The 15,295-nt window shown below is 35.3% G+C and overlaps 2 protein-coding genes across 2 annotated transcripts in view; one reads left to right on the top strand and one right to left on the bottom strand.

Annotated features, from left to right (window-relative positions):
* Window positions 1-3,031: 3,031 nt before the first annotated feature.
* On the bottom strand, window positions 3,032-13,425 carry farsb (phenylalanyl-tRNA synthetase subunit beta). Its single transcript, XM_051863344.1, has 17 exons — window positions 13,290-13,425; window positions 12,717-12,772; window positions 11,502-11,656; window positions 11,349-11,424; window positions 11,067-11,182; window positions 10,827-10,977; window positions 9,723-9,831; window positions 9,507-9,577; window positions 9,023-9,084; window positions 8,872-8,923; window positions 7,584-7,645; window positions 5,618-5,825; window positions 5,438-5,518; window positions 4,384-4,476; window positions 4,127-4,244; window positions 3,903-4,055; window positions 3,032-3,470 (listed from the first exon to the last, which is right to left on the bottom strand). The coding sequence occupies exons 1-17, from the start codon at window positions 13,345-13,347 to the stop codon at window positions 3,319-3,321; spliced, it is 1,773 nt and encodes a 590-aa protein (XP_051719304.1). The 5' UTR covers window positions 13,348-13,425; the 3' UTR covers window positions 3,032-3,318.
* A 362-nt stretch (window positions 13,426-13,787) lies between these two features.
* The window catches only part of scaf4b (SR-related CTD-associated factor 4b), a 32,168-nt gene continuing 30,660 nt past the window's right edge, over window positions 13,788-15,295 (top strand). Inside the window, exons 1-3 of the mRNA XM_051863342.1 lie at window positions 13,788-13,978; window positions 14,658-14,741; window positions 15,159-15,203. Coding sequence (XP_051719302.1) covers window positions 13,943-13,978; window positions 14,658-14,741; window positions 15,159-15,203 — 165 coding nt within the window. The 5' untranslated portion in view covers window positions 13,788-13,942. The remainder of the gene's footprint in view (window positions 13,979-14,657; window positions 14,742-15,158; window positions 15,204-15,295) is intronic.

The following is a 15,295-nucleotide window of genomic DNA, read 5'->3' on the forward strand; positions in this document are numbered from 1 at the left end:
CATCTGCCTCCATTTCTCCGTCTGTTTGTTTTGCATTTTTAAAGTGTTGATGTAGACGGTTTAACAGTTCATAACAGTAAAGAAACCACAAACATGCTTCTCATGTAGCCACAGACCCTTACAAACGCAGTGTACACACAGACCATCCTTCCACACACAAATTAAAGACACGCCATAATAGCCTCTAATCTCTTTCCCTCTTACATATATAGTTCAGACACGGAAGACAGACGCTCCTACCTCGACTTTTTCACATATTTAGAATAATATTAAGGTAATAAAATATATGAAATAACACAAATGGAAGTATGGGAAGCTAATCAGGTCATTTTATCCATATAAACTGAAGCTTTTAGGGTTTTAATATCATGAAAAACATGTTCAGTCAAATGCCTGCCTGGTATGGTTTATCTGGAGATCAGGTGGAGCCCGTCTCTCTAGCGCTGACATTTCTGATAACCTGTTAAACCAGACACTCTCTCATCTGCCATCTCAAACCACACACACAGATTTTGTCTTGTTAATCAGTGATCTGGACTCCTGTTTAATGAGTTACAGCTGAAATATATTCACACACACGAGTTTCTTTTAATATACCTGTGATTAATTCTAGTCAACAGCAGACATTTACACTTGGTTTTCAAGCATCAGTGCAGTTGGAGTTGTTTAACACCCTGATACACACACACACACACACATACTGACATGCTCAGCAACCTGCTTTTAACAGACATACAGGTAACACAACTTCATTCATCATAAGATCCATTAGCTTGTGAATAAGCACACTGTCTCACTGTTATTTACTGCCTACTTATTATGTGAGTCTCTGATTCCTCTTCTGTGAGGAGGGTGAAAGGAACATGGGTAGTTGGCAAATAACATCACTTCAGTCAGGCCACTTTCGTCAAATGTATATTTATTATAATGATAAATGCATACAGATAGTGTTGGCGGTATGGTTCTGTTCTGGGCAAACTCCACACGCCCGTCCATGCAGTCAAGCTTGGACAGAGCGGGGAGAGCAGCAAGTCAACCCCCCCTTGGGGTACAGAACAGATCCTGTAATCATATATACATAAATTACACAATCACAATTTACATAGGTTGTTGTAAGCAAGCTAAAATACATGAGGAAGGATGACACAATGAAATTACTGTATGCAGAAGACAGTGGTAAACAGACATCAGATTTGATTACAGATTCCAGCTGGATGGAGGGGGAGTTAAGTGCAGCGTGCAGCTGAGCAATAGAGAGAATGAATGAATGGGGATTTAAATGAACCGCTGTGATTAGTGTCACATCTGGATTGGTACACATTCAGAAACAGCTGACTGTCAGCTGGTGCAAGCTTGACTGAGGTGCCCTGAACTAACGAGACGCTTGATTTATCTTTTTTTCAGCATGATTTTAGGTTAGAATTAATATATAAAGGAAAGTGTATATTTTAAGTGCTATAGCCTAATTGGTCTTGCCATCCATCCATCCTTCTCTCTCCATCCATCCACTGTCATACTATCCATCTGTCCATCCATCTCTCTCCATCCATCCACTGTCATACTATCCATCTGTCCATCCATCTCTCCCTCCATCCATCCAGTCATACTATCCATCTGTCCATCCATCTCTCCCTCCATCCATCCACTGTCATACTATCCATCTGTCCATCCATCTCTCTCCATCCATCCACTGTCATACTATCCATCTGTCCATCCATCTCTCTCCATCCATCCACTGTCTTACTATCCATCTGTCCATCCATCCATCCTTCTCTCTCCTTCCATTGTCATACTATCCATCTGTCCATCCATCTCTCCATCCATCCATCCACTGTCATACTATCCATCTGTCCATCCATCCTTCTCTCCATCCATCCACTGTCATACTATCCATCTGTCCATCCATCTCTCCCTCCATCCATCCAGTCATACTATCCATCTGTCCATCCATCTCTCTCCATCCATCCACTGTCATACTATCCATCTGTCCATCCATCCATCCATCCATCCACTGTCATACTATCCATCTGTCCATCCATCTCTCTTCATCCATCCATCCATCCATCCGTCATACTATTCATCTGTCCATCCATCTCTCTCCATCCATCCACTGTCATACTATCATCTGTCCATCCATCTCTCCCTCCATCCATCCATCCAGTCATACTATCCATCTGTCCATCCATCCATCCTTCTCTCTCCTTCCATTGTCATACTATCCATCTGTCCATCCATCTCTCCATCCATCCATCCACTGTCATACTATCCATCTGTCCATCCATCTCTATCCATCTCTCTCCATTCATCCATCCATCCATCTCTCTCCATCCATCCATCCATCCATCTCTCTCCATCCATCCATCCATCCATCCATCCATCCATCCATCCATCCATCTGCCGTTCCATCCGTCATTCCATCAATCCATCCATCCATCCACTGTCATACCGTCCATCCATCCATCCATCCATCCATCCATCCATCCATCCACAATCCAAAAAATTGCTTGTAAATTGCTTTGTTATGCTATATTATCACCAAATACTGTATTCAGCTTTTTTGTCATCTTGTCATCTTTCAGTTAGGACAGATTTTGTATTTCTTTTTGGATCTGATTGAAAGTAGGCCTTATTGATCAGGGTAGCATTTCCCAAAAGCATCGGAAGCTTAAGTTGATCGTAGCTCCATTGCCACCAGTGGAGTTACGATCAACTTAGGATTACGATGCTTTTGGGAAACGCAGCCCAGAGCTTATACACCTCAATCTTTGAGTAAAAAAAAAGCATTATTTGTGGATAAATTTGTCAATATAACAAAATATGGGAAAAAAATTTACTGTTTATCATACTAGTGCTTAGGGGTGTCCAATTTTAATCTAATGCAATAATGTTAGTTAGCATTTCCAGGAAAAAGAAAATCCTCTCCCGAACACAGAAAGGTTAAAATAAGCTTTAGATGAAGTACAGCAAGTCATAATAGAGGACATTGCCTGATATCCGCCAAATACATGCAAAAACCAACAAATGTTGACAGTTTTGGTTTATTCATACATATTTATTTGTTTCTATGTTGTAAAATGTGCTGGACACAGACATACAGCCATGATGTTTAATATCAGAAAAACATACTAGCAGTGGACAAGTTGAGGTTTATTAAAACAGAGTGATTTATTCTGAACATACAGTAACACATGCCGTCGTGACTATAACTCATTCTCCTAAAGATAAACACCCGGTAATGTGTGGATGCAACTTCTGAAGGAGGAGCCAAGACATTGACCAAAATGGAGGGGTGTGGCTAAGATAATTTACATTATGACATCACAGGAAGGGCTCTATGTCGATATCGATGGCAGAGCAGGGCATGGTCAGCTCAAAACGACTGATGACATCAGGGTGAAGGACCCCGAGGTGTCCGATGCTTTTGCCATTAGACAAAATCTCAGCACAGCGGCCAGGGAAGAAGGTGGAGTCTGTAAGAAAAATGATCAATTAAATTAGTATTGTTATTATTAGTCAACTTCAGTTATATTCATTACTAATTTTTTGTTCAAAATTTATATATTCCACTTAATAGCTTTATTTTAAAGAACGAAAACAATTTGATACAGTTTCATGACATTTTAAACAGTCTCTTTAAAACTTTTCCATCCATCAGGTGAAAATAAAATGAGGAAATGAGCATCTGACTGTCCAGTAATAAAAAAAAAATCCTAGCAAAAGAACTATAACACTTCCTGTGTGTTTAACATTTTGCTGACCTACTGCTCGCATATAAACGCTGTTAAATATTAACCACTAAAATAAATCTTTGAATATGACTCAGAGAGCTCATAAAACAGGTGCACAAACGGATCTCACTCAGAGGAAGGACACCATGTCGACCTTTAACATTTATGACTCACCCTCTGCCGCCTGGATGTGGTATCCTTGGTTACGGCCTGGTTTGACATCCAGCAGCTGCATGACCCGGTCCAGAAGTCCATGGATGACTTCAAACCCTGGGCTCTTGTTGTAGTAAACGGCACAGAGACGCCTGTTGTTGCGGGCTCCTACGTCTGTGAGACAGATCAAGTTCAGAGACTGCTTATTAGCATGCATTACTTGATTTTGAGGACGTCAAACACACCTTTTGTTTCATCCTTCAGGACAACATCTGAAATCTCGAACAGTTTGAGAGGAAGGGGCATCTTCCTGTTGGCAGCGATCGTTTTCAGGAGGCCAGGAAGAAGAGAGGTGCGCGCCACCTAGAGGCCAGTTTGGTTTAGTTAGTCAAATCTCTGCGTTACGACCAACTGATTGAAAGTTACGAAAGCACCCACTAGTGGACAAAGGTGAGAAATGCTAATCAGATCTGTAAAATCTATTGTGGATGGTGTGCATTACCTGAAACTCTGCAGTCTTTGGGTTGGAGATGTGGACTGCTCTGGTTTCTGCTATGTTTTTCCCGAGTTTATCTGCAATATCTTCTTGTGAACACTGCAGAGAGAGGGGGAAAAGGCCACATTATGAAAAACGATAACACAAATGAACGGAAAAACAAATATACAGCAACCAATGTTGTAATTTGTTTGCGATGAACAGTCTTTTAAAGTTGGCAAGAAATTAATCAGACAAAATTTATATTTTAAATGCATGTTATTTATCTTTTTTTTGTGTGTGTGTCCAGTGCATCTCAAAATCATTTAATAGTTCATGTCCTAATTTTTTTTTTATATAAAATAAATAAATAAATAAATATAACAAATCCTATTGGATATACATCACAATACAGAAGAATACATCTGTTGATACTTCCTTTTCATCATGACTTTTAAACACATAACACTTAAATAGGGCTGGGTTGTCAATATTGATTAATCAATTTAAATCTATCTTCATTTTGATGAACCGATATGGATTCTTAAAGTCCCAAACTAATCTTTTAGTCTATACCGTTTTCTGTTGCGCATCTCCCATCAAATAATCACAATACACTTTGTGGTTTGTTACTTTAGATATAAAACAAAATCTCAGCTTTCAAATTGTGTAAATTTACTATGAAATTCAAACAAATACTGTTTTGGCACTCTTTAATGTGGCATGACAGATCGCTGTGGCGCCTCAGTTCAAGCGGCACATGACCGATCATCTCTTCCTTTTTACTACTAGTTATAGCACCAAATAAACATGAATGAACATCAGAAGGTATAGAATCGAGGTTGTGAATCAGAGTCTAATCAATTTGTGAAATCGGTGTCTACCCAGCCCTAAAAACTAAGAAAATTGACAAATCTTGTAAAAACTGCCTATTTAATTCTAATGCTTAGAGAGAAGGTGGACAATGGCCATGAAATCTAAATTACAAATGTTTTGACTGCAAGAAATCTTATAAATGGACTTTAGGGAGGAAAACGTGCAGGATATAAACCTAATAAAAGAGAAAGGAGTGATTTCTAACCAGAGCGAAGGTCAGAGCTTCAGTAAACCCGGCGGCTGCAAGGTCTTGCCTCAGCAACTCCGTCAGTTTATTTAGCGGGAGCTGCAGATACAAAAACACACATGTAAGTGTTGTAACATCAGCACTGAACCTTTAAAGTGATCTCCAGTTTAATTGGTCAGAATGAATGTTTTTCGTAACCTGATTAGCTACTGTGTACGTGCGTGGAGTGCTTCTGACGATGTTGTTGAAGCCGTACGCTATGGCAGCATCCTCCATGATGTCACAGGCATGGATGACATCAGAGCGTGTGGGCGGGATCTCAACCTGGATCTGATCACCCTCACCGCTGATCTCTGACCTCAAACACATCCGGGTCAGCAGCTGAGCGATGCTTTCTGCTGATTCACTGAGAAAGAGCGCAGAGAGTGTGATCAGGGTTCAATCTACTGACCGAGCCTGAGAAACAATGAAGTTAAAGCTCTAATGCAGGGGTGATGAACTCCGTTCCTAATGGACAACTGTACTGCAGAGTTTAGCTCCAACCCCAATTAAACACACCTGAACCAGCTAATTAAGGGCTGTGTCTGAAAAACGCCCCCTATACCCTCATTCACTATTCCTTACATTAGTCCACTAATATAGTTCACTTGAAGGAGTGAATGAAAACGAGTGAGTGAATTCAGACTTCATTTAGTGCGCCGGAAGGGCTGCTGTTTGTGCTTACGTTTAATAATCGTTTGAAATTAGTAAACTAACAGCTACAGTAGTAATGAAAAGATTTATCTTCAACTCTGTCATGTATAAAACATTAATTAAACAATTTAATAATCAATTTAAAAGTAATTTATACCTGTATGATATTACGCTGTAGCCACATTGGATGATTCAGCTGCAGACGCCATCATCTGGCGAGAAGCGAGAATTCATTCGACACACGACTATCACAGTGCATTATGGGTATTCTCTAGCCGTTGACCATACATCGGTTGTACACTCATTATTACAGTGCATTATGGGATTGAACGAGTGCACTCGATAACGTCCACTATGGTTTCGGACACCACTACAAATGGCTGTCCGCTCAAATAGCGCTCTATTTAAAGGTGCAATATGTAGTATTTCTGTCCGCTAGAGGTCGCTAGTGGCCTACTCAAAACAAAGGTGTAGCTTGATGACGCCAAGTTTGAGCGCGGAATCTTGGGACATGTGGTCTTCACCTCATAGCCGGTGGAAAAGAATTGGGATAGGACTCAGGAAGAAATCATGTTCATGGATGCGATTATTAACGTTACTGTTGTATGAAGCAGAGCAGGACCAAGTCTTGTGGGAGCCGGCGCCGCTTCTGCTTTTCCGGTCATGAGTATGAGGTAACACAGCTCTGTTTATCATATTAGATACATTTGAGTGTGTTGAAAATGTTATAACGTTACGTTAACTGCGTTCGCTCAGGTGGCTGCTGTGAGAGACTGTTGCACAGTGCAGTAAGATAGATCTATTTTAGAGTATCATATTAATAAATGCTGGATGGCTTGTGTTGATAAATGGCATGCAATTAATTTTAAAACGTATTGTATGATGGAGAAAATGCTGTATTACTGTTACTAAAAATAAAGCTGCTTCTGATTATGCTATGTTAGCTACTTGACAAAATAGTGTTTTTCTCTGAGGCATGGTAAAGCATGGTACTCGCCAAAAAAAAAAAAAAAAATTTATTTAAACAATAAGACTAAACGTGTTGAGCTATATAACAATTAGTTTTCTGTCTATAAATATATCAAAACAGTTGTTCCCTTGTCTATTAAAACATGTACATATTAAAGCGTCTTTGGTGTTTCCATGGTTTCTACAAAATAATACCGGAAGCCGAGGGTATACGTCCCGGAGCCTTGCTTAAAATTGCAATTTTCTTTTGATTTACAAATAGTTGCAAACATTTGGGATATTGTAAGTACTCAAGTTAACAAAATGTATAACACTGGCCTAGTGGTTTTTGGATATTTTACTGCAAAATTCTTACATATTGCACCTTTAAGGGTATAGAGGGGTGATTTCAGACACAGCCATAGAAACTTCCAAGCAGGCATTTTGGAGCTGGTTGGAGCTAAACTCTGCAGGACAGTTTGACATGTGCTCTAATGAGATCAAACGTTTAAAATGTGCTCACTTGATCCCAACTTTTTTGTTGATGAAGTCCCCAGACAGTGTCTCCGTCCTGTACGCCAGCTCCTAATGTCAAAGTCAACAATCAGCAAATAACAGAATGACTTTCAAAAAAGGCATAGTTTATTTATCATTAATAATTACATGCTTTGCTCCTTAAAGCCAAGAGAATGTTATTTTTAATCTGGAGTTAATAGTCCTGTATACAAGTTAAGCTCTATAAACAGCATCTGTAGCACAAAAATAATTTAGACAGATTTAGATTTTGTTTTTTTTTTGTTTTTAACAAATAAACCAAAAATAGGTTTACAGCAATACATGTAGGGTTTGCATGTAATTTTCTTTAATTCATATACACTACCATTTAAAAGTTTGGGGTCAGTAAGATTAAAAAAAAAATTAAAATAAATAAATAAATAAATAAATAAAAAGAAGAAGAAAAGAAATTAACACTTTTATTCAGCAAGGATGCATTAAATTAATCAAGTGACAGTAAAGACATTTATAATGTTACAAAAGATTTATTTTTCAAATAAATGTTGTTCTTATGAACTTTCTATTCTTCAAATAATCCTTAAAAAAAAAAAAATGTATTGTGATTTTCACAAAAACAAGTAGCAGCACAACTGTTTTCAACATTGATAATAATCAGAAATGTTTCTTGAGCAGCAAATCAGCGTATCATAATGATTTCTGAGGGATCATGTGACACTGAGGACTGCAGTAATGATGCTGAAAATTCAGCTTTGATCACAGGAATAAATTGTATTTTACAATATATGCAAATAGAAAACAGTTATTTTGAATTGTAATAACATTTTACAATTTTAACTGTATATTTGGTCAAATAATTGCAGCCTTGGTGAACACAAGACTTTTCAAAAACAATAAAAACAAAACTTTTGAACCCCAAACTTTTGAACAGTATTGTATATAGCATTTTTCCATATTCTTTATGTACCGTTTATAAATGTTTGTTATTTGAGCTGTAAAGTTGTCCTTATGAGATGACACTACTTGTCTAGGTGAACTTCAAGGTTTGTGCAGCTGCTGTAATTCCTGCGGGTCGACTTTGTTCCATGTAAACAGCTTCACGGATTATGTCACAACCCTTTCTGGATATTGTGTGAAAGTTACACGATCATGACCATCAATAGAGCTCAACTTGTATTTCACATGGCATATTCCATTCATTTCAGTGTAGCTGTGTGGTTAGTTCAGTTATATTGTATATGCTATATTGTAGTCATAGAATATTGCAATTAGTATTAAGTTAAAAACTGAATACATACAGGAAACATGCACAATCTGCCATCAGGATAAACAACCTCTGCCTCCTCAACCCTGAATAAAGAGACAAGCACATCTCAGTACTGAATAACATACTGACCGTGTGAGTGAAAACTGGAGCCACTATAACAGAGTCTGTACTGCGGTACTCACGTGAACGGCTCCTCGCAGTACTCACTAAACATGGTCACTATCATGTCCAGTGTGATCTTTGCCTGCAAAAAACATAGACACAAAAAATGTTTAAAATTTCAAAAACATCCTGTAGTTCAAACAACTTGTCAATTGGGCTACAGATATAAAAATATATATGTATACATATATTCATGGTTTTCTATTTGAACTAGTGCTGTCAAACCGATTAATCACATCTAACATAATGCGATTAATCGCAATTAATTGATTTGACAGTACTTATTTGAATATTTATCAAATCCATGATCCTTTTTCAGGATTCTTTGATGAATAGAAAGTTTATTTGTAACATTTACTCTCACTTTTGATCAAATTTATGCATCCTTTCTGAATAAACGTTTTTGAAGAGTAATGTATATTATAACAAAATATACCTATTGAGGTCTGACTGCATCGGTTAACAGAATCTAAGCTCATATTTGATGTCAGTAAAGTGGTTTACCTTTGTGTGGTCTGTGGCTGTGCACTCAATGAAAACATTCTTTGTGTTTAATGAGATTTTGCTGTGGTCCCCTGGGAGAGAGAGAAATACAAGACTTAAACAAACAGATCTATCTGCAGAAAACTGCACAACAAAATCACAAAGCTTAAGAATGAACAGAATTGTATTCGTTCCTATCCATGTTCCTCTGAAAGCATACGTGTGTATTTAACTCACCGTTGATGATAGGAGGCATAGACAGGACGATTCCATTACTGTCATATATGATGGGGTAGAGAGGTTCGTTCTCGATGATATGCAGGTAGTGCTTCAGATGACTGTCAGTCTACAAAACATTGAAAGTATTCATAAAAGAACTTATTAACAGTAAGATTGATTAAATTTGATGCAGTCTAGGGTAAAAATTGGCAAATAAGCTACTAATATTGTGACCAATCAGATTTCACTTTACGTTAGGAGAAGTGACTGAATGTGGCCAATCAGAATCCATCTGGCCCAGTGTTATTTTAGTATCATTACTATGCTATTATATATGTTGTTAATATTTTGAATAAGATTTTAAATTTTAAAGTTTTAGTAAATTTGTTGTGTTTTTGTCATTTTAATTAGTGGTTTGGTAGTGGTCTGTGTTGCAGAGTAATTATACTATATTTAAGTATTGAGTAACAATAATTAACATCATGTATTTACTATATGGTTAGGATTATGTTTAGGGTTTAAGATTAGTTGTATGTAATTATGCATAATTTACTGTTATTACTATAGTAAATACATGTAATGTGTAACGGACAAAGTGTTACTTTTTTTTTTTTTTTTTTAATATCTCTTAGTTTTTAATTTTTGTTGTTTTAGTACTTCAATTTAGCCTAAATGAAAATAATGAAAATGTGAAATGTTGCTTTGGCATCTAGCTGAAATAAAATAACATTTTGAAATAAATATATAAACATTATATATATATATATATATATATATATATATATATATATATATATATATATATATATATATATAAGAAAAATGTCTGATTTCTGCAAAGATATAAATTTATAATTTATTATATATAAAACATATATAAATAAAGACAATTATATTATATATAGTATGTATTTTATTATATAATTATTAATATATAGCTAATAATATATAATAATTAATAATATATGATTAAATATATAAACAGCACTTGTGTATATATATATTTTATTTCTATTAATATTTATTTCAAGTAATGAAAATGTTTTTTGTTTCAGCTACCAATAATAACCCTGATTTGTCAATCAGATCAATTTGTCAATCAAACAGCCAATCAGATCTCACCTTATAGAGGCTCATGAGCTCAGTGGCGGTGTACTCTTTGCTCTGATTGAGCGGTTTGAAGCGGATATCTGTGGGCGGTTTGGCTGTGTAGGTGAATGGACCGGAGATGTTGTCCAAATCATGAGTTCCAATGGCAACCAGCGTCCTTTTCCTGATGAGAGAAGAGCACAGTGACAAAACATCAGAATGTGCAGTAAAACTTCTCCTGATAAAACAGCGAGTATGTGCGTGTTGACTGGCCTGCAGATGTTCTGGTGCAGTTTCTCCTGCAGCTCTATGAAGCTGTCGTATCGCTCCTGAGTGAAGGTGATGTTGCGCAGTACAGCTGCTACAGCGTACGGCCTCACAGACGCCGTCTACGTGAACACGCAAATATCATCTGATTTCAGCACGGCAACCATTACATTCATTTATATGATCTCTCCATTCTTCACTACGGCTGATGGTTTCTCACTGTACTTCAGCTCTTAAGAAAATCAATATAATGAAACCTCTATACTGAAATATGAGACTGATATAAACCTCCTCCGTTATGACCAGCCGCTGAGGCTCTCCTCCATTCGCCGGACTCACACGCTTGTACCGGGGAGCTTCCATCCTAAAAACACAAAGAGTCACATATCAAACACATGAAGGCATCTGACCAATAGCAGAACCACAAAAATGGAGTCTTACCTCTGCTTGAAGACCTGCAGACCCCTGACAAGACCCTCCAGACACAGCAGATCATAGCGGTTGGCTGGAACGTCGATCTTGTACAGCACAACATCAGACGCCCCCTCTGCCTTCTCATCGCCCTGCTCACGGCTTATGATGTCCTTCTCTGACGTCTACACATGGAGAGACAGACAAAGAAATGCACTGATCAGATTCAGAAGCACTAGTATCCGTTTAGAAATTTTAAATAATTATATATTATATATATATATATATATATATATATATATATATATATATAATATATAATATATTTTGTTACATAATTCATTATATATGTGTACATATAAATATATATACACACACATTTAAAAATATATAATTACATTTTATTAGAAAGACAAAAATGATATAGTATTTTACATTATATTGTATATTGTCTTTTATATTACATATTTTATTATAGAATTCTTAACATAACTAAATACATATATATATATATATATATATATATAATAAAATAAAGCAATTATATATAAAATTATATATATATAAATATATTTATACATACAATTTAAAAATATATAATTATATATTATTATAAAAACAAATAAATTATATAGCATTTTACATTATATAATATGTTGTATCTTATATTACATATTTTATTATAGAATTCTTAACATATAACTAAATATATAAACACATAATTATATATAATTAAAATAATATGCACACAATTTAAAAATATATAATTTATTATTATAAAGAGAAATAAATTATAGTATTTTATATTATATATTGTATCTTATTTGTTACATCTATTATTACAGAATTCTTAACATATAAATTATATATATATATATATATATATATATATAACAATTATATATATTTAAAATAAAAAATAACAATTATATGTGTGCGCATATAAATGTATATCTATATAATACACATTTAAAAATATAATTATATGTTATTATAAAGAAATAAATTATATAGTATTTTATATTATACATTGTATCTTACATATTACATCTTTTATTATATCATTTTTAACATATAACAGATTATATATATATATATATATATATATATATATATATAAACACATAACTATATATATTTAAATTAATTAATAATTATAATCACATAAAGGTTTGTTAAAACAAGGGCCTGTCGTTTCTTCTTATCTGATCAGCTTGTAAACAAAGATAATTTGATACAACTTACGATTTCGTCCAGCTCGAGGCCAAACTCGAAACATAGTTCATCAAATTCTTCATCCGCTAATACACGAATAGAAAATAAAAGAAATTGTTTAATGCAGAAATTCGTCGCATTATGATGGCGTCATCAGTGGGCATCCAGTTTGACATCTGAGCTTTTCAAATGAATGAAGAATAAAAATAATATTACAAGAAATAAAACATTACTGCATTCAAGCAGCACCAGACTGGAAAGCTGTATATATTAAATATAAGAAAAATCTTAAGTGAAATTGTTAATATCTCAGAATAATTAGAATCTGATGCAATCGCTGCGACACATTTGGAGAAATGAATCACATGTAATTTCAATTTGTTTTGAGTCTCAACGTGAATTTGTTCAGTAATGATGAGATGGGCCAGTAGAATAAATGATATATAGAGTATAATTTGTTTTATTGAGATATTCCTCCATGACTTCCATAGATGCCGACACAATCACGCTCTCACACTCACACACACTGAGCACATTTCCCCTTCTAACAACACACTAATGAGTGCGCTCACTTTATAAAACTGATGAATGATAAACACTTACTGTATGTTTGTCCCAGAGCTTCAAAGAGCAGATCTCTCTTCACACTGACAGTCGGCATGGTCGCAGCTGATCACCGGGGTCTGATCTATTCGGAGGATCGAACGTCACACGAACACTCTTTCAAAATAAAAGCCCATATAGAACGACATATATTTAAAAAAATAAAAGTCCCAACAGGGAACTTGAAAAATTCACTTTGACATGACAGCCTACAAAGAATAAATTTAGATAGATAGATAGATAGATAGATAGATAGATAGATAGATAGATAGATAGATAGATAGATATGTTATACATAACTCAATATAACAGCTATTGGAGAGTGTCTCCAAAAATAACTATATATATATATATATATATATATATATATACATGTGTGTGTGTGTGTGTGTGTGTGTGTGTGTGTGTGTGTGTGTTACTGTGGCTGTACTATATAATTTCTGTCAGTGACATACTAATGTTTGTACAGTTGTTCTCCAGTGCGGTAGGTGGCGCTCTCTCCCCGCGCGCTGAACGTGTCTCAACGTTCGCGGAAGGTTGTGTTGAGTTTCTGAGCTTCAATCTCATGCGGCCTTGTCGCGATAATCCAGTTTACACATGTTTATTCGGATCGAGGATAATATATCCAAAAACATATTGAGTTAATAACGCCCATGGACATGGATGCGGTGAACGCCTTTAACGGGGAGGTGAGAATTCGCGTTTTATTTGCCTTTTACCGTTTACCATTAGCCGAGCGCGCGCGCCAAGCTCCTCCAAAACAATCCTTGTTTATATGTTTGTTGCTCGTTAGTGGATGAATATCAGACTGTTTTTGCAGTTTAAACTTTGAAATAGTCAAATAAAAACCTAAATATAGTTAAGCAGATGTGATAAGAGTATGAATAAAGTTAGTTTGTTTAGTGACCTTCCACCTGTTCGTGCTGTCAAATTGCGCTTAGTTGAAATTTGATTTAGTGCTCACATCATGACTTTTATGGTTATAAAGATATTAAATAAGGGGTACATCATATTTAATGAGTTTAATCTAGTTTTGACAGGCTGTTGTAATAGAATTGAATGTAGAGAGAATTTCAATGGCGCCCCTACTGGTTCAGATACTTCACAGATGATTTAATCAAGTGCTATAATGGTGTTTATGGGCTCAAAACCGAGATCTGCCGTTTTCACTGAGTTTGCTATGAGGTTAAGTGCTGTTTTGTTCATTTTGATTTTATCTGTGTAATCACAGTCTTTTACTTTTGAGTTTGAGGTTGCCAGTAACCGAGCTGAAAGTTTTGCGTGTCATTTTGGTTGTTTTGATCTCAGTTATTACTTAGACAATAATTTTTTATAAGGGTAAATTTGACATTTTTTCCTCCTTTGTAGATGATGTCCATGATGGACATGACTCCCCCGATCTCAAGAGCCAAAATGATGTCTGTAACCAAAGCAGGAATCAAAGCGATCAAGGTATGTCAGAAGAGAAATATGGATGTTGTGAAGGATCTTGGTAAATTAACAAGAATTAATTGACTTGTCGTTGTTACTTGTTCCAATTATTTTGAGTTTGCATTGATTTTTATAATCTTATTTAAGAAACGTTTTAAAAGATCTGTTTTGCATACAATCATATACTGATGTTGATGTGGTCATGTAAACATTTTATAAGTTACAGGAGAAATGATTTATGATTTCAAATTCTCACATTTTTTTTTGTGTTGCCTATTTATTGATTTTGATAGCTGATGCTGATCATTGTTTATTGATTTTTTTTTTTAAAGATGTTATCTCATAGTTATTTGTGTTTTGACACTCACTTTAAATAACAATTTTTTTGTTGAAATTTTCTTTTGTGACTGAGTTTTTATGATTTATTTGCTTTGTTAGCTTTACAAGCACGTTGTTCAAATCGTGGAGAAGTTCATCAAGCGGGTATGTAATTAACTATATACTGATGTTCTTGTAAAGATGATTGCTGTTATTATGGGAAGGTGTAAAAGATGTAATGTTGTTATTTTTCTGTC

The sequence above is a fragment of the Ctenopharyngodon idella genome, chromosome 15, assembly GCF_019924925.1.
Source record: "Ctenopharyngodon idella isolate HZGC_01 chromosome 15, HZGC01, whole genome shotgun sequence".
Lineage (NCBI taxonomy): Eukaryota > Metazoa > Chordata > Actinopteri > Cypriniformes > Xenocyprididae > Ctenopharyngodon > Ctenopharyngodon idella.